General features: G+C 49.4%; 2 protein-coding genes across 15 annotated transcripts in view; both read right to left on the bottom strand.

Annotated features, from left to right (window-relative positions):
* The window catches only part of LOC119166874 (MAP/microtubule affinity-regulating kinase 3-like), a 163,841-nt gene that overhangs the window by 121,838 nt on the left and 16,550 nt on the right, over positions 1-25,453 (bottom strand). The gene's annotated exons all lie outside the window — the stretch shown is intronic.
* LOC119166875 (uncharacterized) lies at positions 3,685-5,321 on the bottom strand. The gene has a single exon (XM_037418260.2). It carries the CDS (start codon positions 4,671-4,673, stop codon positions 4,092-4,094), a length of 582 nt encoding a protein of 193 aa, XP_037274157.1. The 5' UTR covers positions 4,674-5,321; the 3' UTR covers positions 3,685-4,091.

The following is a 25,453-nucleotide window of genomic DNA, read 5'->3' as shown; positions in this document are numbered from 1 at the left end:
AAGTGAGCACTTCAAAAGGCGAAAACATTGTATGCCCCACAAAATGCGAAAAAAAAAAACTGTCAGCGTCAGTCCGCCTTTCCCATTTTTCTGTGCTGCCCTCTGCCGTTTTGGGGTAGCGTTTTGCTAGTGGCTGAGCATGGCCTCCGAGACCAGTACACGCTGTGCGACTTTCCCGCTAGGGGAAGAGCGCGTATGCTTCGGGCATCGTGAAAAAAGGCGAATTCCCAAACGGTACAAAATGTCGACGACATCGCCCAAAACCCCTGACGCCCAAGACCCCCTGACGTCCACTAAAGAAGCACTAGAATGTGAAATAAAAAAAAAAATGACTAAGAGTAACTGAGGAGCAGTCATTCATTCACGAATGATGATGATGAGTTATTCATTACGAAGTAGATGAATGTAATTAAGAGTATAATCGGGAGTCCAAAATGTAAAGGCGTTGAAATAGCTCAGACGAAATGAAATTCACCGTCCAGTCATCGAAGCATGCGGTTAAAGGACCTTTTATGTTTGAAGCAGTGGACAAGCATGTAATGCAACAGCTATGCAGTATTAACGCGTCGTTTAACAAGGGAACCTGCAGCTGTTCGGCTGCGCTGGCGCACGCAGTTTTTATTTATTTATTTATTTATTTATCTATTTATTTATTTATTTATTTATTACATACACTGCTGACCTGTTTACCAGGCCTTAAACAGGAATAGGCATAAAAGTTTATCTGGGAAAGAAAAAAGAGCATCACACAGACGTAATCACATCGGTATTAATTTAGACGACCTACTGTGCATAAAGCACGCATCAAAACATCTTTGTAACAATACAAAAAAAATGCAAGAACACTACAGCGAATTTACCAAGTGAAACATACTCAACACGAAGGGAACCATTCCGTATATATTTGATCAAGTGCAGGCACATACATTCAGTGCCGGTGCAATTCCTTTAAGGTTGTTGAATTTCCTTCAATACGTGCGCTGCGACATCCCGATCAAGAGTTGATAATAACAATGTCCGGAATTTCACGTTCCAAAACCACGGCACGATTATGAGGGACACCACTATACTGGAGGGGTCCGGACATTTTGACCACCTGGGTTTGTTTTAATGTGCGCTGACAGCGTTACTTGATTTTATCGAGTAGAAGGTATACGTAGCACCCGGTAGACGCTTTCAAAAATTGATGACGTCACAGTGTCCGGTGCGGGAATCTCAAGGTGGCGTCTCCATTCGCAGTTTCCTTGCGCGTGTTATTTTCTCGCTTACCAAGTGTCGTGGTATAAGAGTGCTGTTTTCGGGATTGTGAAATTGTACCTTATTAACACGCGGCAAAAAAAAAAAAGCGCTTTTGCTCTTTAGTGTCTCTTTAATCGCCAAGCTGTCGTGGCGGACCACGCGATGCAGAGCGTGGCCAATGCGCTTTTCATTCCACGCTGCTGGTATACCACCGAACCGTTTCATTTCGCTTCTTCCATTGCCGACAACACAAGAGAGAGCTGTCACGAAGAAAAACGGCAAGTCGTTCACGGGGAGTGCGCGCTGACGAAACCTCGTGCCAACAAGTCTGGGGAAATGCGCCAGTGTGTGAGTATATAGTGTACTATATATATAGGCACAAGCAGGAACAAATTAGTGAACCGTCGCGAAGCAAATAAAGAATTTAGTCTCCCCGAAGAAACTATACACATAAAACGGAAAGAGAAGAAATGTCGCGCGTTGAAAGACACCGCGCGTGACGTCACGTGCCCCTCCTTACGAGTCGAGTCATATACCGCTACAGACTCGACGTTGCCTCAGGTATGCAGGCTGAGTGACAGGCCAGTACGTTGTAGCTGGTCGTCCCCCGAGAACGCAAAGCGCTATACAGTTAGGAACTGAATGCGACACTCGCGAAGACGCAACGAAAAGTTGCTGCCCTTTTTCTCTCTCTTTTTTTTTCACACTAAAACGTAAATTCGTTTTAACAACACACCCGCCACGGTGGTCTAGTGGCTATAGGGCACTCGGCTGCTGACCTACAGGTTGCGGGATCGAATCCCGGCGGCCGCATTTGCGATGGGGGCGGAAAATGCTCTATAGGAGTGTGTGCTTTGATTTAGCTGCACGTTAAAGAACCTCAGGGGAAGTCGAAATTTCCGGAGCCCGCCACTGCGGCGGCTCTCATAGTCATAAGGTGGTTTTGGGACGTTAAACACAACATATCAATCAATCAGGAGAACTAATCGCGGTAATTCGACGCTATAGCTTCTTAAAACCCTCCGCGAGTATATTTTAAGCACGCGCCACAAGAGACCACGCCCAAGGAAAAAACATTTACGCCGCGAGTGGCAAAGACTTGAACGGCGGCGTCTTGCGACCAGCGTGTCCGTTGGAATAATAAGCTACGAGCGGATTACGCGTACAGCCTTCAAGGCGACGACGACGTGCGATGCATATGCAAGAAAAGGAAGACTCGGCATTTCGCACGGCCGGTCGCCGCTTGGGCGTGGTTTTAGCGAGCGCACATGCGCGTTGTTTGAACTGAAAAGCGGGCGGTTAAACAATCGGCCCTTTAGGTTGACCATGTATCGAAGGACGCAGGAAACAAATAAATAAATAAAAAAGATAGAGGACTTCGTCTTTCTTTTTTTTTCCATGGGAAAGGGCCGACAAGGGCAGCAATACACGTATACAGCCGCGGTCACGTCTGTGTACAGAGCACGTGAGGAGCCGGTGTCGCGGGGCGATTGGATTGGATAAACTTTTATTTGGTCCTCCAAAACACAGATCACTGTGCTGCGGGCAGCTCCCACGTGGGGACTGAGATGCCAAGCTCCTCAGCCGCCTCGCGGGCTTGGTGGACAGCCCAGTGCTGATCTGCCAAGGATGAGCTGCGGATTGCCGCCTCCCACCTGGCAGAGGTGATGTTCGATATATGAGCGAATTTAGTAACCTCGAGGCAGTTTCGAGCTCTGACGTGGTCAGCCTGACACAGAACATGCTTCTTATACAGCACATCAGAACCCTGAAACTGCCTCGAGGTGTCGCCCCGCGACACCGGCTCATCACGTGCTCTGTACGCAGACGTGGCTGTATACTAACTCGCTCTCATAATTGTTGTGGAAAGTGCGCACGAAGCGTGAAGCGAAAGCAATAAACGAAGAACAGTCGCGGTGGTCCATGTTAAGGGTGCTCGACTATAGATACCTGAAGGTCGCGGGATCGAATCCCGGGCCGCGGCGACCGCACTTCGACGCGGGCGAAACGCTCGGTCGAGGCCATGTGTGCCTCGATTTGATGTGTACGTACAGTGCAAATTCTTATGAAAGGGAACACGAGAGCGCCTGGCCTGCGCGCTCCGGCGGCTGTTCGCAGCGCCTTCAAGCGGGAGCGATAGCAGCCACACAGCCTCCTTCCGCGCCATCTCGAGACGAGCAAGACGACCACTTATTACTGATATGGAACCAGTGGCAAGACTGCAACCGTCTGTCCTTCAAGGCGATTACGCAAGAGGCCGGTAATCACTTTAAAGGGGGAGGGGGTTGCAATCTTGCCAGCAGTTCCACATCATCGATGACGGCTTGTTTTGCTCGCCTCGAGATGACGCGGAAAGAGGCTGTGTGGCTGCTATCGCTCCCGCTTGAAGGCGTTGCCAGCAGCCGCCGGAGCGCGCAAGCCACGCGCTCCCGTGTTCCCTTTCATAAAAAATTGCACTGTATACGTTAAGGAACCCCACATGCTCAAAATTTTGGGATACCTCCACCACAGCGTCCCTCGTAATCATATCGTTATTTTGGGGGATAAGTCGAACGATTACTGCTATTAATAAAATAGATAGACAAACAGGAACAGGGAAAGAAGAAGACATGGAATCATGTTGCGCGTCTCATTACCAGCGGAGACGTCCGATCTTCGCAGAAACGTGCCTTCGACTCAATCAAAAAAATAGAGTGTACACAAAGCTAATGCGGCCTTCTTTCCGTTTTGTGCAGCACAGGTCACTTCCCAAAGACGGAACACCGACAATGACCCAGAAGCTCAAGTCTTCCACGTCCCGTCTCCAACGGTTCCTTACTCTGCCCCGCTGCGCACAGCTGCCGCACGCGACCTCAGATGTACTGCGCGAGCCATCGGAAGCCGTCGCCGTACCCCTGCCTCCGGAGCACGCTGCACATGAACGTCTCGAGCGGCCTGACTTCCCCGAGCTCGTCCCGGGGCACGACGCCCTTGCCGGTGACCTGGCCCTTGAGGCGGAACGCGTCGAGCACCTCGTCCTCGCTCGCGGCTCCCGGCTTGTCGATCTTGTTGGCCAGCACGAGCACGGGGCAGCCGGCGAGCTGCTCGTCGGCCAGCAGGGCTTCCAGCTCGGCGCTCGACTCGGCGAACCGGTCGCGGTCGTGCGCGTCCACCAGGAACACGACGGCGTCCACTGCGGGGAAGTAGTCGCGCCAGACGCGGCGCGCCTGCGAGTGTCCGCCCAGGTCGAACGTGGTGAAGCGGGCGTTGCCCACGCGCAGCTCCTGCGAAGTCGGGTGCAGCGTGGGCACGTGCTGGGCCATGCGGTCGGCGCTCAGCCGGTGCAGCAGCGTCGTCTTGCCCGCGTTGTCCAGGCCCAGGAAGAGGATCTTGCCGCCCTTCTGCCAGATGCCCAGCCGGGACAGGACGTCGCCCAGCCAGTCCAGAACGAACATCCTCGCGGTGGGAACACCTCAATGGCTCGTCGCTGGACGAAGTTTTTCCTTGGCGGTTGTGGAGACGCTAACGCAGAAGGGATGGACGATCTGCGCCGCCGTCGGCCCAAGCCGACACTCCAAGATTGGTCGACCGACTGATCCAAGGTGCATGGCTCGACCCGCTACGTGCATGTTGTGCACAAGCAGAAGCAAAGAAGATGATGACGATTGCGCGACGAGATGAAAGTCCACGAATCTGGAGGTATATCAAACATAAGTAGAAGGTACGTACGTGATTAAGGCCACTCGAAGGTGAAAGCCATTTTCCTGTTCTTGTCTTTGCTTATCTTGATGTGAGAGGCGCAACATGCCCCCCACAAAACTGCACATGTCCCGTTAGCATGACAACTAACCAGGACCGCAGTTGCCAAAAATATTGTTCGGGGGGGGGGGGATATGCATTCATGCGTGCTTATATGCATACGCATGCAGACTTCGAAATTTTCGCTGCAAAAAGGAATAACCACCACCCCGCAACGGCCAGGCAAATAATAATTTACAGAATTATCTTCTACGAACGTTGGCTCTAATCGTGCGGCTTCGCGAAATGTCGCATATAGAGAACAGGTGTGCCGTAACACCCACCACACGGTGTTTTCTATCTGCATGCAGGTAGACGCCGTCGACACCAAGTACGAGTAAACAACGATAACGCCCCCCCCCCCCCCCCATCCCCAAGCCTACTGCTAGAAATATAACGTCAATAAAGGGAGATCGATGACTGACGATGGCTCGAAGCAAACTGAACCGAATGACCCGAAAAATACACACACGCACACAGTTGCGAAACGAAACTCGCGCGGTTCGGCGAACACGATAACAAGCATGTTTTTTTTTTAAGATGTTAACGCGATGATAATACCCCCCTCCCCCCCTCCCCACCCACACACAAAGAAAGTGGAAGTCGACAGACTGAGACTTGCCTTCGCACACCACACACGCGATTTATTTATTTATTTATTTATTTATTTATTTATTTATTTATTGCCGTTATAGCGTTCATAGAACCCCGCTTATAATAATCCCTGCGGATTACACATGCAAATGTTTTTTTTTTTTCAGGATAACCGCCTGACGTTGCCGGGTACCAAATCTAAATTTCTATAAACACAGGTCTGCTCAGGCACCTTCGCCACTGTGTGCATTCTGTGATGAACTGGAAACAATAGACCATTTATTTTTGACCTGCAGGTGGTTTAACACATTAGGAAAAACCCTATTAGAAATAATACCTTTACGTGGTATTGGTATGGACTTATCTCAGCCTGCCATTTTGTCTTTTGGAGCTTCCATTTCTGGTTTCTCTAATGCGACAGTATGCGCGGCCGTCCGGGACTATATTGATGAAACTAATATGTTGACTAATTAACCAAACTCATTATCCTAACAGGTCCACATAATTATATATGCATAAAATCAGATTATTCCTCTATTCTAAGAATAAATTCGTTTATGTGAATATTTGTATGCATTACATTAAGCACCACACTTTCCTGGGCTATCGGTAATCTCTCTGTTAAACCTCCATCATTCCAAATCTGAACAGTAAATTCTGAAACCACTCGATTCTTGGCTAATCCCCCACAGTGGGTATGCGCCACTGACAATAGGAGAACAACAACAACAACAACAACAACATCCTTCTTGTATATACGTCATTTTTCCGTCGTCCCAACGCACTTAGCAGCCGCACACATGGAGGCTTACTTCGGGGGTGAGACACCATCGCTGGCGGATTCGCGTAACATGATATTTACTACACGAAGCGCGGGCATCGCGAGAACAACATTCACGAGCAATGACGTCAGTCCACGGCGCCCGCGGGCCGGAGAGGGATTATGCGAAATGCAGACAGAACAGAGGAGAAAAAACCGCAGCTTCGAGTTAGGGATGCCGAGCCCGAGTGAAGTGCGGAGCTGATGATAATAATACCTGGGGTTTCACGTCCCGAAACCACGATACGATTATGAGAGACGCCGTGGAGGGCTCCGGAAACCATCCGGTGTTCCTTAACCCTTTCAGCCCTGAATTTTTGTTTTGGTCGGATACACTTTTTGTGCGCGTTTTTCTCTTAGATAGGAGCTCCGAACACAACAAACAAAAAAATTGAGTCAGTGGTACAAGAACTTTTGGATTAATTAACGTGACATCAAATTAGGTAATTAGGGCCCAGTGATTAGAAAATGAAAAAATGGCTTCTTTTTTTCTGCCAATCAATGGTGTACACAAAATGGAAACCAACGTCTTACATTTTAGCCTAATACTCACTGAAGCAGCTTCAGTATGTCGTCCCGAAAATGGCGCTTACCCACCTCAACTTACGCGCCTCGGCTTCACGGAAGACCTCGGTCGCGCTTCTTTTTTGTGGCTACTACCTCCACAAATGTGCCGCAATATTGGTGTCAATTGCAGTGGGGATTATTGAAGAACTATGCCCCCAAGAATGAGCAGTATTGGTTACGTTTCCGAGATACTAGTGGAAATGTTATGCGGTGGTGTCAATTGACACCGCCAGGGCCCAAAGGGTTAACATGCCTCTACAATTTCACCTGCACCGAAATGCCGAGGCCGATTCGAACCCGCGACCTTAAGGTCAGCAGCCGAGTGCTTTGCAGCCACTGATCCACCGCGGCGGATTTGGTGCGGATTTGCGTAGCCTTGTTCTTGTTTTTTTATTTTTTTTCTCTTTCTTTATACTCATTTTTCATCGTATTTTTTACTCTCTCTCTATTACTCACTCGTTTCTTTCTTTTTTTTCAATTTTTATGCACGCATTTGCCTGCAATACGCCTGGTGACGACAGCATTCGCCAGCCCGGGCCCCTAATAAAGTGCTCTGCACTTGATATCATCATCATCGTCATCAAGAAGAAAAAGAAGAAAACTTCTATGCTATATGCAAGGTGTTTCGAGAAATGTGTCCAATATAAATTGAAAAATTGGAATCTCACTTTGATTCCACCCATTAACCCGTGGCTGTAAATATATTCTACCAACGTACTGTATGTATAATTTGCTTGTGCCTAGTTGTTTGTACTCTAATTCCCAGCCAAAGCGTTTCTTTTGTGTGTTAATTGATTCATTTTGTTGTCATTTTTGACCAAACTACCATATTAGAACTGTACTGTTTATAATATTTTGTTCAACTTGAATTATACACACTCACAGCGTATTTTTTGCCCCCCCTTATGTAATGCCCTCGGGCCTTTAAGGATGCAATAAATGAAATGAAATGAAATCCACAGAAAGAAGGCATCTTCAAACGCGCACAAACATTAATTACAGCAGTAGTTATACAAATTAGAACAATTAACTTTTTTAGCCAGTGGAAATATATAGCCGATCGAACCCGATGAACGAATTCAAGTCCTTCCTGCGAATATACTGCACAGCGACTTTGAAATTTTCGAAAGGTGGCCACAGGTGATCACCGCGGAGCGATGATAATCTGGCTAATTTAGCAGGCGAAACCGAAACCAACGTAGCATACCAAACGGAGCACATCTAGCATTCACTTCGAAAGCGCCCTCCGTGACGACAGTGTTGCGCTCCCAGTGGAAGAGGATAAGCAAGAAGAGATGACCTCGTCGTTGCTGGCAGGTGCAATTTGTTACGGTTCGCTCGGCGCGCCGACAAAGACAAAGGAGCGTGAAATGATCGATCGCCATGGAAGTCGGCAAACATCGGCGATGCACGGCCTGTGTCGATTCTTAGTCCCGTTACTGAGAGGTCATCAGACCGAAAACACGTCATCTGCGCTCCTATATAGACACATTTTTCAACGGAGGGCAAACTTGTTGTTCATGGACATATATGATGACTGGAGTACAAAGGCTGACGCACGTTGCCGCCGCCTTGGCAGCTGCAAAATAAAGAACGGGGAGCCGCTAAGCGTGCAGTGTTTCGAGAGAGATTTCTTTTGTGAGGCATCACCGGTCTCAACCGGGCATGTAGGCAAGAGGGTTGCCGCTTCATTAACGCCGTTGGAAAAGCGCGCAAACATGCAGCTTATCCTAAGGTGCAGCATTTTCTCTACATGTCCGGTTTCAGTTCCGTACGGCATGTATTGATTGATATGTGGGCTTTAACGTCACAAAACCACCATATGATTATGAGAGACGCCGTATACTCCGGAAGTTTTGACTACCTATAGGGTTCTTTAACGTGCATCCAAATCTGATCACACGGGCCTACAGCATTGTCGCATCCATCGAAAAATGCAGCCGCCGCAGCCGGGACTTGATCCCGCGATCTGCGGGTTAGCAGCCGAGTACCTTAGCCACTGGACCAGCGCGGCGCGGCTCCCTATACGGCATGCAGGGAAGGGTGTTTTTGAGCTTAACGGTTGCCTTCTTCATTGTTAATGGATTTTCAACGATTTGTGTATTCCTCCTCTCGTCTTCGTTTTTTGCGCTTAGTCTACCATAATAATTCTTTGTTGCTTTCCACCACATTGTGATACTTTCGCACTGCATTCAGATTCTTTACACATTTACTTTGTTTTCTTGTTACGTTCTTCACTCTGCTTGGACGTGTACAAGGTCAGGGCCGGTCTGGAACGTTCGCGGTCTTGGACAGAGAAGGCACGTACGCGGTCGCTCTCGCTTCGCCTCCAACCACGCCCCTGAACAATCGGCACAACCTTATGAAGCAAGCGGGCCGGACGGCGCTGGCCGTGACACAAAGGAACATCTTGCGTGAGATTGAGCGGCCTGTCGCAATCAGGCACACGAGTCACTCCCGAGGAGGAGGTGCCCCGCGTCAAGCCTCTTCAGGAAGTGTCGTGTATCTTTCGACTCTCCGCGTTTATAACTTTGTTCTTTTGTTTGTTTGCATTTTTTTTCATCTCCCGAATACAGCGCGCCTGCAGATCACTTTAGAGATGAAGACAGACAGGAAGGAAAATAGCCGGATAGCGTAAGTGGTCGTGAGGCACAACGGTTTCGGACATTATAGGATAGGTGTCGCTGGTTGATGGAGAGATGCGAGAAAACGCACAGTCCTTGCGCGTGCTCGCCAAGAAAGAACCACTCAACGCAAGAAAGCTCAATCAACGAAACGAGGAGACGGGGTGGACTGTTGTTGCATGCTTAGGTGCCTCCTCGAGCAAAAGAACAGGCGCCACGTGACACCCACAGGACCATTTTAAGGATGGGTTTGAGTGCCGCTATATCAGGTTCTTAAGCTCTGTGTTTTGTAGCTTTAATAAATAAATGAACAGCGTTATGGTATAGATGCATACGCACGAAATCAGTTGGGTTGGTGGATACGACGTCCATGGTCTTACCAATTCATGTCGCAATATACAAAAGCAAGAAAGCATCGGCTAGACAGTCCAAGATGGCGGCATCCAGATGTCTTGCCTAAGAGTGGCGCTGGCTAACACTCTCAAGGATTAAACGCGCAATGATACCCAACAAAGTGGAGCATCGAACTGTTTCTTTGAAGATTTGTGTGTTCTCATACCACGAACGGAAATCATGCTTTCAAGTCCTCTTTAATTCGCTTCAATTAAGGCCCTAATCACTACGCTACGGTTAAAACAACAAATCACGTCTCGTATTATTTGCTTCGTTCTATATTATCCATTGGTTTAACTAGTTATACCCATTCGAGAACAACGGTTACTCATCCACTCAGACCTCAGGCGGTCAGCTTCAGATCCATTCACCATTACACCGAGCTACGGCCAAGAGCGGTGGATGGTGGCTGTGTTTTTTTGTTTCCTCTTCGAAGCTATGGTGCTCTTGCGAGTATAAACAAGAAAAGAAAAAAAATGGGCCTCCAGAATGAGCAGAATGCAGGGTTTGGGGCAGTAGCGGTAATGGGGGGGGGGGGGGGAGGGGGAGTGGAGGACGGCGAGGCCATCGTGAGGGCGTTCCTCTCCTGGCGTCGCTGGCGGCTTTGCAGCCGCGGCCGGCAGCAGCTAACGGCCTCGGGTAAATAACACACACACACGATCGGAGAGAAAGCCGCTTGAACGCTGGCCAAGCGAGGCCGAGTTGTGAGAGACGGCGAAGTCTCGCAGAAGGCCTTCCTTCCCGCTTGCTCCAGGACTGCATGTATAGCCGCGGCGGCGGCCGACGTGCCTTCTCTGCCGCACGTGCGGCAAGGGGAGGCTCGCCTGGCACCGCGCCTAGGACTACACCCTCGGCCGCGGGGCGACAGATTCGACACTCGTCTCGGGATTCGCTCGCAGGATTTCAAGCTGGACGGTCGTGCCGTCGCGATCTCCGACGCCAGCGTAGCTCCCGCCGACTGGTTCGCCCTCCGCGGTCTCCTGACGCCGTGCAGCTCTCGCATTGTGGCGCCCCGCCCTTGGACTGCTTCGCCCGGATCCCCACTTTCCTATCTCCTTCTTTTTTCCGTCGCTTGCCTGTCTACTTCTTCGTCTATTTTCCTTCTATTCTTTTTATCCCTCCTTCCCCCCACCCTTATAAGGCACTGCGCCGTGTCGCCTGAAGGCAGACAGAACGTAGGTGCCTTTTCCCTCTTCATTCTAACCACTACCACCACAGAAGCGAGAGGTCGCTGGGCGGCGGTTCGCGGAGCCACGGACGACGATTAAGAAGCCGCCCGGACGGAAACTTGTGTGGTACTCGCTGTTGGTTGGTGCATGTCTGAATTCAATAGTATAAGTTTCGCGCCAAAGTCACGACCGCACTGAAAACGAAGAAACACACAGACAGGACGGGCGCTGTCCATGTATCTCTTCGGTTTTAGTGTGGTCGTAATTTCGGCGCGAAATTTGCTCTTGAAAACTTGGGGTTTGCAGCTGTTGCGGATTGAACCTACGGAGAAGGATGTAGAGATGGCCCGAATCGGACTCACACGTAAGAGATAACAGAGCTTTAGAAAAGTTACCTGGACCAAGGGTAGCGGCCAGCCGGATACAATCCCAGCCAATAAATGACGTCATCTATACATGGGCATTCTAAGCCCCGTTTTATCGTCGCGCCTCGGCCCATCGCTGCATAATCAAGAACTTAAGCTCGCTACAACCACGTTCAAGAAGTCCGTAGCGGCCACGCCCCGGTGAGAGAAGCGCGGTAGACGATAGCCGCTCAAGAAATGGTCCCGCTTTAAACACTCGGCAGCGGTAGCTATAGGGCTCATTGGCCGTCCGAGTCGTGACGTCAGTTTTGGAGTGCGTGCCCATCGGTGCAGTCTTATGTGCATACGCTTTCGAGGACGAATGCCGCGGACTTTCAGAGAGAGAGAGAGAGAGAGAGAGAGAGAGAGAGAGAGATCTTTTCAGTGAGAAACAAATTTTCGCCCGTGTACATGAACGCGCCGAGATAAAGGACACTGAAGACAAAAAAAAAAGAAAAGAAAAAGTCCGGGTTGTTCGCGTCAACAGCGGAGCACCACAACTACCGTATACACCACCGAGGCGGGCTGCCCGCAAGTGTTAAAATGCGTGGTTCATACAGGAAAACAATACAACCCAGTAAGACAATATTCGCTATAAACCAGCCCATTATGAAAACTTTGGCTTTAACCTCCCTGCCCTTTTTCTAAATATTCTTATTCTCTCTCAGACAGAAGCCTCACTCGATTGCTCGTTGGGGAAACAAACCGGAAGTGTAGAGATATAGAGACGGCGATCAATGGATGTGATGAATGGGTGTTTTTTTTTTTCAGAGCCAGCGTGCACCAATATTATAATCAATAACGGTCATATGTACAACGATGAAAAACAGAGTCATTCGTGGCAGGGTATAGTTTAAACAGAGGGCGCCACCGTACCCATACTATAACCAACGCCAATCAGCGCCGACGTATTCGGGTAAATATGGTAACTGAATTCTATCGGAAATTACCCTTATCGAACTTCATCAAATCCCCTAAAATAAAGGTGCGGGAATTTTACGTCATGCAAGAATGTCATACCACGCAGGAAAGTATGACGTTTGAGATCTATCTGAAAGTGTTTGAAAGGTTGATAGTGCTCAAACGCTGTAAAGCTTTAAAGTGAGTGCAAGAGGGTATACAAGTAACGTTCCTCCATTCGTAATGCGTATTACTTGGCTCATTTAGTTTGGTATAGTAAATCACGGCCGCTCTTTTGAGTAATTTTAGGGGCGAAGCTCCTTAGGGCGTGGGCTGTGCGTCCCCTGTAGCCTGTATGTAGCCACCTCTAGTTTAGTTCTTGCAGTGTTCACTAGATGGCGGTACCGTCCCCTGTATGTAGCCACCTCTAGTTTAGTTCTTGCAGTGTTCACTAGATGGCGGTACCGTATCCTGTATGTAGCCACCTCTCGTTTAGTTCTTGTAGTGTTTACTAGATGGTGGTACTTGTAGCTGATGATGAAAAGATGCAAGATGTTATAAACTAGAAAGCGGTACTTGTAGTTGATGAAAGACGCGAGATATTATAAAATAGGAATGATGTCACACATGGCGCGTGTCATTGGTTGAAGGCAATCGTTCGATTTAGTGCGGCGACGTACGCTAGGGGGAGCGATGTAATAAAATCGAGTGGGCAAAATGTACAGAGGATTCATGGTTTACCAGGTTTACCTCCGGAGCTTCGCCCACTCATCATCATTCACTTCGTGGATATGGCGGAATTTTTTTTCTAGGCATCCGAAGTGCCCTGAAACAACAACTCAAACGTATACCAATAAAATTGCAACCCATAAAACGTAAATCCCACACAGTTGAATGGATCATGGAACGAAAGCTCTAACGAACCTATTTCTCGAAATTCGATATTCCGGAAATTCGGAAAACGCCGACAATAAGCGCACTCTTCCGTCACTTTACAGCTAAGCGTGCACGTGGAGCCTGCAATGACACCGGCTATACACATGCGCAAACCGCCTTTATTACGGTGCCACGGCGTATGCGTCCTGCCCCTGGCGGCAAAGTCTCGAAATGCTGCGGTCGTGTCCTCGCGGGCCTTTTGATCTCGGGGGCCTTTCTTCTGGCGATCGCGGTTGTGCCATTTCATCACTCTGCAAAGCACCACCGCCCGAAAAAAAACGGTGGCCGCGTAAGAAAATGAAAAAAATGGCGGATTGTGCACGCCGGTGCGGGCACAGGAGGCACACTTTTGCCCATAACGGCCGGGATACAGCCGTCGTGAGACAGCACTTCCATACTACTTGCAAGGTCATTGTTTCTTTTGTTTTTGTTTTTTCACACTGATTGATTGATATGTGGGGTTTAACGTCCCAAAACCACCATATGATTACGAGAGGCGCTGTAGTTTCACACTGAAACCACCTCCAGTGTAGCGGGAAAGAAAAAGGGTGCGGAGACAGCGATCGTTTCGCTGCGTGCATTTTTCTCTCCCCTGTCGATTGATATATTGATTTGTGGAGTTTAACGTCCCAAAACCACCATATGATTATGAGAGACGCCGTAGTGGAGGGCTCCGGAAATTTCGACCACCTGGGGTTCTTTAACGTGCGCCCAAATCTGAGCACACGGGCCTACAACATTTCCGTCTCCATCGGAAATGCAGCCGCCGCAGCCGGGATACGAACCCGCGACCTGCGGGTCAGTAGCCGAGTACCTTAGCCACTAGACCACCGCGGCGGGGCGCTCCCCTGTCGAGAGAGCCAATTCGTGCACGGGACGTTCGATTACGTACGGAAAAATCGCAATGACTTTTTTCGCGAATCCGTCACGATTGAAACGGAGCCGTCATGCATCAGATATCCCAGGTTCCTTTGCTCGCGTTTCACAACGAGGTCACGTACGAGCCAAACTGCACGCACACGCAACGCCAGAGCAAAAGCATGCAAGCAGAGCGTGCCCGGTTCGTGCATTGTCTCCTCGCCAAAAACTGTGCACGCGCACACAACACACCCGTATATGCAAATAGCACGTGACAACAGCACACGAGCCTCGTCCGCATATTGTCTCGAGGGTGCTGAACACCAGTTGCACAGCGGTAGAGGAGAGGAGGTGTGGCTTCAGTGGTGACGGTGTTGCTTTGAGTATATGTGAAGGGAAGAGGGACGCAAGTACCTTTTTTTGCAGCCCCCCTGCTGACGCCCATGCAATGGGAAAGTAAACCGACCCCCGTATCGGTGATTCTTGCGTCAGCCGCTTTTAGATATCCGCCAGAGATAACGCACAATTATCGAGACTAGAATTGCTTACTTTGAGCAAGAAACGCCGAACCTGTTGGTTTTGTATATACCGCGTGGTATATGCGCGGAAAACAAATGCTGCCGCAGTCTAGCGTGACGCTGACTGTGGCGTAGCACATACAGGTGGCACGCATCGCTTGGTAAGAGATCGAGTGTTGCCAGTAATGGTAATAGTTAAGCGAGAAGATCATAGAGCAATTGCTGGGAGTAAGTGATCGAGATAATTATTCAGCCCTTTCGACACCGCAGGCCGGCACATCTGAACCACTGCCATGTAATGCTGCTGCCGTTAATTGATTGATTTGTGGGGTTTAACGTCCCAAAACCACCATATGATTATGAGAGACGCCGTAGTGGAGGACTCCGGAAATTTCGACCACCTGGGGTTCTGTAACGTGCACCCAAATCTGAGCACACGGGCCTACGACATTTCCGCCTCCATCGGAAATGCAGCCGCCGCAGCCGGGATTTGAACCCGCGACCTGCGGGTCAGCAGCCGAGTACCTTAGCCACTAGACCACCGCGGCGGGGCAATGCTGCTGCCGTTGCCCTACAGGTTCCATTTCAAGCAAACAAGCCGTTAATATTCTGTAACCTCATCTCCATCACCCATTCACACACTGCAGTGTGTTCATCGTATATGTTGTGGCAAGTCGTTACGCATAATATAAAATTTCGGCGAGCTTACAGCAGTAAGACATCAATCATTCAACAAGGCCTATGCAGAGTAACACGAAAATGTGCTGCGAAGGCGGCATTTAAATTAGGGCAGCGGTTCACGGCCCTACCGCTTCAACGCCACCGGAAAAGACGGATAAGTGTGCGGCAGACACGCTATATAGATGATAAGCGCGGCAGAGAGGCTGGAAAAATAGAGGGCATAAAATGGTAATAAAAGCCGATAAGAAGGGCCACCGCTTCGCGCCCCGAAATGGTATAAACAGCCGGGGAGGTCACAATCAGGGGAGATGCGGTCTATAGAGGCTTGCGTGAATGGCTTCCTCTTCTACCTCATCCTCTCACCGCATCAAGTGACGCGATTCGGTGTGTAGACTTCGACGATGCGATCAAGAGCTGGGGCGAGCGTGGCGACCGATCGACACACCTGACAAGCGGCCGATTCGAAATAACGCTCAATAATCCCTCCCATTTTCAACTTCGCGACTTTTGTGTGTTTTTTTTTTAATTTCTTCCTGTATACGCGTTCTTACGAACCGCCGCTGATACTTCCACTGGCTCACGGGGCCGTGAAATCAAAAGCCCAAACTATTCTCGACAAGACAGAAGAAATAATGACTACAGGTCACATGACAAATGCGTGCCACCTCATTGCGCATATTTCGGCGTTCCGCATTGTCTCGCGTTTGGTACGCAGTATTACGATTTCCATAATTGTATACGCACACGACCGTACAAATAGTACGCACTCTAAGCTACCCTGTTACGAGTAATAAGCTGACTGATCGATTGGTTGGTTGCACTGTAACAATATGTGAGGTTCAACGTCCCAGAACCCCGATATGATTACGAGAGAAGCCGTACTGAAGGTCTTCGGAGATTTGTATCATCTAGTGTTCTTTAACACACACTGACGTTGCACAGAACACGGGCCACTTCGCCTCCATTGAAACGCGACCACCGTGACCGGAATCGAACCCGCGACCTTCGGGTCAGCAGCCGCGCACCCTAACCGCATACACTACCGCGGCACCAATTTGATTGATCGTGACTCCACGATCATATGGGGAGAGGGGGGTGCTGTCTTTTTTTTGTTGTTGTTGTTTGTGATTAGGTATGTATACATAGATGCCAAGATATGTATCCCATGCTACTTTACTGATGTGCGCGCGCATGAACGTACGTCTTGCGTCTTTTTTATCACTATTCTAAGTTAGCCATGAATGATGGAAGATAATTTAGAGAGCCTGCTTCCTTTTAACGAAAACAAGCAGATAGTTACTAGGAGCAGAATTTGGAGAATCATTGATTGATTGATTTGTGGGGTTTAACGTCCCAAAGCCACCATATGATTATGAGAGACGCCGTAGTGGAGGGCTCCGGAAATTTCGACCAACTGGGGTTATTTAACGTGCACCCAAATCTGAGCACACGGGCCTATGACATTTCCGCCTCCATCGGAAATGCAGCCGCCGCAGCCGGGAATCGAACCCCCGCCCTGCGGGTCAGCAGCCGAGTACCTTAGCCACTAGACCACCGCGGCGGGGCAATTTGGAGAATCACGGTGCCCTTAGACATACTAATTATAATGGTATCAAAAATACACACGCAAGTTTGTTTTGCGTATTAAAGTCTTACAGTGTATACCGTGGCAGAGTCCGTCGATCGAGCGGTCGAGTCGAATGGTCGGCCAGGCCTGAGGCTTTGCCTGACTCTCTCAAGTGCCATCGAAAGTGCGAGCTTGCGTCGCTTTATTCGCATTTTTCGTTCTCAAGCGGTGCGCATGTAACACGATCACGACCGCGAATTTTGGGAGTTTCGACTCTTGCACGCGTACAGCGATGGCACTTTGTACAAGTGTAAATGGTGGTGGTGGTGGTGGTAAGTAGAAAAAAAAGGCACCTAATTTCTGCAGCCCGGTATAGGGAGCACGGCGCAGTGCCCAACTGTGAATGCGAGCGCCATGCATGGCAGGAGGCAGCACTGAAACACCCTTCCCTACTACACGGTTCACCCCTACCTGAAGTTTTCTTTTCAAACTACCAACTATAGTGCAACAAGTTCATTTACCCCCGTGTTCTATAGAACGTCCCTCCACTCAACGCTTCACCTTCACTTGAGAAGGCCGATGGGAGCGCCATCTCTAGGCAGGAAAAGTCGCTGCATATCAGCGATAATCTGGTGCGATTCTTGAGTAGTGCAGCGTCAGTTTCAGCCGAGCAGCGGCGCAGTGCTCACCTCTGTCAAGTGAAGGGTGAAAGTCGAGGAGCGTTTGTGAATACGAAGGTTAGAGTAGCCATCTTCGCCCCGCCGCGGTGGTCTAGTGGCTAAGGTACTCGGCTGCTGACCCGCAGGTCGCGGGTTCGATTCCCGGCTGCGGCGGCTGCATTTCCGATGGAGGCGGAAATGTTGTAGGCCCGTGTGCTCAGATTTGGGTGCACGCTAAAGAACCCCATAGGTGGTCTAAATTTCCGGAGCCCTCCACTACGGCGTCTCTCATAATCATATGGTGGTTTTGGGACGTTAAACCCCACAAATCAATCAGAGTAGCCATCTTCGTTTCTTCTCTTATCGCAAACGGTATCGAGGGTCAGAAATGTAAGCGCCAGTGAAAACATTTACGGGCACAGCTAGAACCCACACCAGCTGCGGATGAGAGAATCGGAGGGAGAAAACCAGGTGAGACGATAAGTGTGGCAGCTGCTGAAAGCGCTAAAGAACATCGCCGCGATTGCAGCGATTCCGTGGGAGTTTTATTATCAGTGCTTCCAGAAAGCGGCAACCGCCAAAGCCTTACGACAACACCCCCCCCCCCCCCCTTCCTCAGAATTCCTACTGTCCTCCGCTGTTTATTCCTTCGAGAGCGCTCACAAGAAGTGACGATCGTTAAGATTGACCGTAAATAAATAAATAAATAAATAAATGTAACCTGGACCACCCGGCAGATGCGAGAGAGGAAGATAAAAAGAATTGCAGCTGCTGCGCCGTCTTGTTGGGACCACCACAGATAGACGATGCAAACACACACACACAGACACACAAAGCAAAAAGGTTGAATACAGACAAACAATACTCACTTAAAACAAACAAAGATAAAAAGAAAACCAACACACAGTCCCGACAGGAGACATCGGCACTGTGTGGTGTCGCGTTTGAGGGCGGGAAAAAATGAAAGAAAAAAAGAAAGAAAGAAAACAATTTTTAGGGGGAGGGAGGGGGGATGTTACGAGGACGTCCGAGGGACAGCGCGGTCGCTCCTTTTCGGTGGACCACAGCCGCCACCGCTAAAGTAGCGCGTCGCGGAGAGGACACCGACGTAACATGAGAAAGAAAAAAATGCCGCCATATCCACGAAGTGAATGATGATGAGTGGGCGAAGCTCCGGAGGTAAACCTGGTAAACCGTGAATCCTCCGTACATTTTGCCCACTCGATTTTATTGCAACGCTCCCCCTAGCGTACGTCGCCGCACTATATCGAACGATGACACGCGCCATATGTGGCATCATTCCTATTTTATAACACCTCGCATCTTTTATAATCAACTACACGTACCACCGTCTAGTTTATAACATCTTGCATCTTTTGGACGGACGGACGGATGGACAGATGGATATGGCTGTACCCTTCAGATCGGGCGGTGGCTAGCGTAATACTTAGAACTGAACGAGAGGTGGCTACATACAGGGGACGCACAGCCCACGCCTTAAGGAGCTTCGCTCCTAAAAGCGCGGCGCCTTACCCAGCGCCTTCTTCCTCGTCGGGTGCGTCACCGTCCGTTCCTTTACGCCATGCATGACTTGGTTGGCAGGTGGTGTACAGAACAACAACAACAACGAAAAAACGGAGTGTCGTCATCCGACCAACCATAGCGGCGGGGCCATTACAGCGTGCACACGACGCACACTTGGATTCAAGAGACTCTAAAACAAAAACAATGACTCGGTTTAGATAAACAAACTGCTCTCTGAGAACTCTAATGCATGTTTCACTATCATAGGTTCGTTATTAGCGGAGAAAGTCAAGGTTCAAGTCTAATTTCAAAATTTCGCGCTGAAACTCTCCGCGCGTGGCGTAGAACATTTCAAGGTGTATTGTTCCTATTTTGGTGACACCGACTCGGTGAAACTTTCTGAGACTTCGATGACAATGCAGTTTACTTTTATCTATTAGAACCAATTAGCATCCACAAGGCACCTTCAAAGTTTTTGACGTCACGGATGTTTGGCGCGGGAATCTCGAAGTGGCGTCCACACCCGCTTTTCCTTTTAGTGCCGATTAATTGATTGATTGATTGATTGATTGATATGTGGGGTTTAACGTCCCAAAACCACCATATGATTACGAGAGACGCCGTAGTGGAGGGCTCCGGAAATTTCGGCCACCCGGGGTTCTTTAACGTACACCCAATTCTGAGCACACGGGCCTACAACATCTCCGCCTCCATCGGAAATGCAGCCGCCGCCACCGGGATTCGATCCCGCGACCTGCGGGTCGGCAGCCGAGTACCTTAGCCACAAGACCACCACGGCGGGGCATTTTTTTTTCCTTTTAGCGCGTTTTCTCACTTATCAAGCGTCGGGTTGCGGTATAAGTAACGTTTTTGGGGGTCGCAAAGTTGTAATTAACTAATACAAGGAAATCCGTTTTGCTCTTTAGTGTCCCTTTAAACAGTATCCGGCATTCGTAAAGACGGCGTTCAGAGTTATATACTCATATTTCTCTTCTGTTTTCTTTCACCTCAACAGCAAACTTAAGACACTTGCATGGCTGGCTGCCCACCCCGAAGCAGCTAAGGAAAGCGCAGGGAAATACCTACAAGGAACGTATCATATGCTGGGCACGTATATTTCTGACCAGACAGCGCGGAACAAAACATCCCGATTACATTCGAAACTATAGCGTAACCTATAGCAAGTCAATAAATAGTCTATCACTTGCAGTTACCGCAAAAGCGAGAAAGCCGCACCGCTGTATAGCCGGAACGTCGCTATTCGAATCTGCAAGACATTGCAATCGCCTCATCACGTTATCTTATACGCATCGAAAAAGGGCACGCAAGCTTACCGCCACATATACAGCGCGCTCAAACTTCGGGAAATTTTCGACCGGGTCTCTCTCGGTCTTTTCCGGAATTTCTAAAAGCTGCATCCGGCCCTGCTTCGTATACAGTGAACTCACGGCAGGCAGCAGAGGTCGCTCGCTCTTCTATCGCAGAAATATACGGTGCGCGAATACGCCACGGCGTTCGTTGTGCCACTCCCTGTTCTAGCAAGGGCCTACAATACTTTATTGAGGGATCATGGCTCTAGTCAAGGCCGCCCGACACCACAAAAGCTTTTTTTGAAAAATCACTGCGGGGTCGTCACGCCTCATTCTTGCCTCTTAGCAAGGAACTACTCGTTCAGAAGAAGCACTGATTGATTGATTGATTAAAAGTTTATTTTGGTCCTGAGCAGACGCAGGGTTAATCCACCCGGTTAATCCCATGTTGAGACCGTCAAGCTTGGCGGCCCATTCACGGGCCCTCTGGACGGCCAGGGTTTGATCCTTAAGTTCGGGGCTGCGTAAGAGCGCAGCCCACCTGTCCTCGCTGAGGGCGGGGCCGATGGCTTCCCACAACACATGATTGAATGTTGCTAACAGTCCACAGGCGGGGCAATCCGCACTTGGATACCGTTCAGGGTAGATGGCACGAAGAACCGCAGGGTTAGGATACGCACTGGCTTGCAATAGTCTAAGGGCCTGCGTCCTGCACAAGGCAGGATGTGGGAGGGGGAATACCCTTCTTGACAGATAGAATTGCTTTGTTATTTCGTCGAACGTAAGTAAGAACCGCTGTCACTGGACGATAGTTATAGCGCGAGAACAAAACGACGACACAGAGACAAGAGTTTTGTTCTCGCGCTATAACTATCGTCATGCCATATACCAACTATAGCCCGAGCTGCCACACTTCTAAGCTGTCACTGGAACTGGGAGCGGCTTAAGCACGACGAGCGAGGATTTGCGTAACACGCTAAGCGACTCTTCACTATCCGTTCTTTCGCGGGACGTCCCTTTCCCTTTTCTTCCTTCTGGTTGCGCATTAAATCGGGCGTACAGACTGCCGTCGAAAACACTTTTTTCCTGCAGAGTGGATACTTCCGCGCGGGGAGGGAGGTGTATACGGCGTAGCACTCAGCCGTTACGGCCCGGCTCGAAACCTCGGAACTTTTTTTCGGGGCGTCATTGTCCGCTACAGATAATGGCTAGACGAAAACAACCTTTTGCTATCGAAAAGAGCAAACACGAAAATAAAAAAAAAAAGGTCCTCGAGCCCGAAAGCCCGAGCGAGTGCTCTTGTGTCTCTATTTAGAGCGCGGCATCGCACACACCGCATGCAGTCGGAACTTCACGGAGAATTCTTCCACAGTTGTGTGCACACCCGCCGTTTGTCAAAAACGCTGCAGCGCTTGAGAGGCGTGGTGGTTCGGTAATAAAGAAGCGGTCCACCTCGCATGCACACAACAAAGCCCAGACTCCTTTTTTACAAGGAAGTGACGTCTTTTCCTTATACGATTTCACCCACCCAACTTTCCTCATATATTATACTGTATGCCTATTACAAAAAGGTAAAACAATAAATAAACAAATGCGCGTCAAGCGTCTGTTTAAATAGAAGTTCTCAGTGCAGGGAACTTGCAGCCGGACCAGCGGAGCATGCGGCCATTGCGTCACTCTTTATTCCGCTAAGAGAGCGTGCGGTGCGCGAAACAGCAGCGCTAAATGTGTGGTATACGCCAGCTGCATGCATTGTCGTCGAACGCGGCCTCCTTAGAACAGCGCAAGGCTGTCGAGGCTGCGGAGCTATAATTGCCGTTCATGTGTTGCACAAAGGCACTTCATCATCATCATCATCAGGCTGACTACGTCCGCTGCAGGACAAAGGCCTCTCCCATGTTCCGCCAGTCAACCCGGTCCCGTGCTTGCTGCTGCCAATTTATACCCGCAAGAACTTCTTAATCCCAAGAATCTGCCCACGTAACCTTCTGTCTCCCCCTAACCCGCTTGCCTTCTCTGGGAATCCACTTACTTTGCGAACTTACGGAACATCCCTGTAAGTCCGCAAACCATAAGCTATTCGGTCATTCCAGCGACGCAGGCGGCGCCACGCGGCTTTCCTCCGAACCCGACACACGGTGATAAGTCTGCGACGCAGTTCGGAATCGCGGTATTCGTAAGCGCTGATTCGTTTTCATTCAAACCATGGAGTTTCTCAAAATTAACTAGAGGGCACTCTGGCGCTGCAATCGTTCAGCGACCATGGGAATGATGGGTAGTACACACATTTGCCCAGTCTTCGTACTTGCGGGCGGTGAATCCTACTTGCGGCTTCGTTTATTGCTGGTTACGGTTTCGTTTCAAAGAAAAGGACAAACCCTTTTGAACTTCACGACCTGATTTGAAAAGCTAATTCGAAAAAAATAGGGTGGTGAAGCGCAATCGCTGAACATTCGCTGCTTTTTGTTTAGTGAGAAAAAAGCTTTAAGCCACATGAACACACACGGAGCCAGAAGCAGGCCAGAAGTACGAACATTAGACAAATGTGTGTACAACCATAGCCTCCTATATTTTTTTGTGCCCGCGCATTAGCGCTAAATACATACGCGCCATCCGTCCCTTATAGTTTTGGCGCTCGCCGCCAGATGCCGCACCGATCCCATAATAACAGCAGACGACGCGGCCTATGCACGCTTGCGTTTATGACGGTCTAGAAACCGTCTACATTGCATTGGATTATGCGTATACGTTAAGAAGTGCGCACACACCAAATTTTTAACACAAGCACTGTATGCAGAATGCAATGTGAGCTTTGTTATTTGATTTCGCGCTCAAAGCTTGAGCACTTTTCGAGACAATGGTTTGACATGAAAATCTTTTGCCAAGTCGTGTTTGTCAGTCACACTCGTCGCGAAGTTCAGAAAAAGTGGGCGGAGAAACTTCACGAGCACAACCTCCAAAAGTTTTTTATGATGTCCCGGGGTCGAGCACTTGAGTTTGTCACGTTTCTGTAGTATTTGCGCGGCGTTGTCAACGGCAGCCTTCAGTGGCTGATTCATCTTTCTCGCTCTTGCGAGGAAAACTTCCGCGTAATTCTTTAGAGAATTTAGAACCATTACGAGCTCAGTTGACGGATACAGGAGTACACCTGGGTGGATATCTCCACATTCAATCAGAACATGCTCCGCCGTTTCCTTATCTTTCCCGCAGCATGTGCATTGTTCTTCTTCTTTACTGAATCTTGCTTTATAACTACGCGTTCTAAGGCAACCCGATCTCGCTTCAAACAGTAAAGCGCTTCCCCTTGAATTATCGTAAAATGCCTCCCTCCTTATTTCATTTTTGCCCTTTCGGTAGTTACTCAAAGCCGGTTTTTTCTCCATAGCTGCCATCCATTCTCTCGTTTTGCGCCTCGGCGCTCCGCCAGGAGCGCTCGCATCCCATAATAGCTCGGGGGACGGCGCTGAGGGACCGACCGCTCGGGCACAAAGTTATAGAGGAGGCTATGGTACAACCCATCATTCCCATGCTCGTTGAAGTGCCGTGCGTTGCAGCTCCCATAGACACTAGCGCCAGAGTTCCCTCTAGTTAGTATTGTGGGAAACTCTATGATTCAAACGTCTACGCGTCCCTTTAGCGAGAGAAAGTGCGGCCTTCAGCGAAACTACAGAGGACCCGAACGAGCGCTGCTGCCCGAGACGCGCACCTCAGCACCGTCTCGTCCGCCATTTTGACATATCGTCGCGCCACCTGTAGTCGCTGGAATGATCGAATGGCAATTAAGTATACACCCTGCAGACACCGACGTTTCTGACCAACCGGTTCTCCAAACATTGGCAAACAGCTACCAAAGAGGCCATCCTGTACACGGCTCGATCGACAGGTGGCGTGCACCGCTTCAATTTTCTCCCTCCGCGTTGATACATTATAGCACCACTAATTGGATTTCAGGGCTAGATACATCAGTGACGAACAACTGAGAAACGCGCGCTTCCTGACGGGCGACTATATCGACTGGACCGCTCGTTCTTTTTTGAATTGTATAAATATAGAGCTCGCAAGCAGATATCCCTATAGGCATATGCCAGTAGGCAACCGGGTTTCGCGCTGCGATAAATTGACTAATTGATTGGTAATTGACGTTAACGAACCAAACCAGCACACGGACAACGACAGCGAAATTCGTGGTCCATAAATGACACAAACAGAGCGCTGGTATAGGCAGCTCCGCTCAGTTCTGCATTAGAAGACCAACTCTGGGCGCTCCAGCAGGCCAAGGAAGCCGCCTGAGCCTAAGGGCTCGGGACCGACGTTTAGGACGGTGCTGAGGCGCTCCCCGAATGAACTTCTTAACTTGTTGGACTCATTCGTTCAACTGAACAATCAACACGCAGTTTTAACGCACACATTGCATCCGGGCAGCCCATACAGTTTCCTAAATTGACCAGAGGGGACTCTGGCGCTGCAATCGTTCAGCCATCATCATCATCATCATCATCATCATCATCATCATCATCCTGACTACGTCCACTTAAGGACACAGGCCTCTCCCATGTTCTGCCAGTTAACCCGGTCCTGTGCTTGCTGCTGCCAATTTATACCCGCAAACTTCTTAATCTCATCGTTCAGCCACCATGGGTATATTATATAGTACACAAATTTACCTAATCTTTGTCCTCGCGGGCTTCGAGAGAACTTGTGGCTTTGTTTATTGTTGTGTTTTTCTTGTTTCTTTTCGTTCGAATAAAACAACGGACCGTTGTGGACTTTGTGAGCCGACATGAATCGCTGAGCCGGAAACGTTAGGGTGCACGGTGAATCAAGTGCAACTGCTGAACATTTCCCGATTGTGGCCTTGTGACAAAGCGGCTCCAAGCCACGCGAAGTCAACCCGAACCGAAAGAACGAAGACT

This window comes from Rhipicephalus microplus, chromosome 6 (genome assembly GCF_043290135.1).
Source record: "Rhipicephalus microplus isolate Deutch F79 chromosome 6, USDA_Rmic, whole genome shotgun sequence".
Taxonomy (NCBI): domain Eukaryota; kingdom Metazoa; phylum Arthropoda; class Arachnida; order Ixodida; family Ixodidae; genus Rhipicephalus; species Rhipicephalus microplus.
This window is presented reverse-complemented; position numbering and strand designations above follow the sequence as displayed.

What these genes read in the sequence shown, in the direction of transcription:
- LOC119166875 (XM_037418260.2), bottom strand. Translation starts at nt 4,673, where the DNA reads ATGTTCGTTCTGGACTGGCTGGGCGACGTCCTGTCCCGGCTGGGCATC.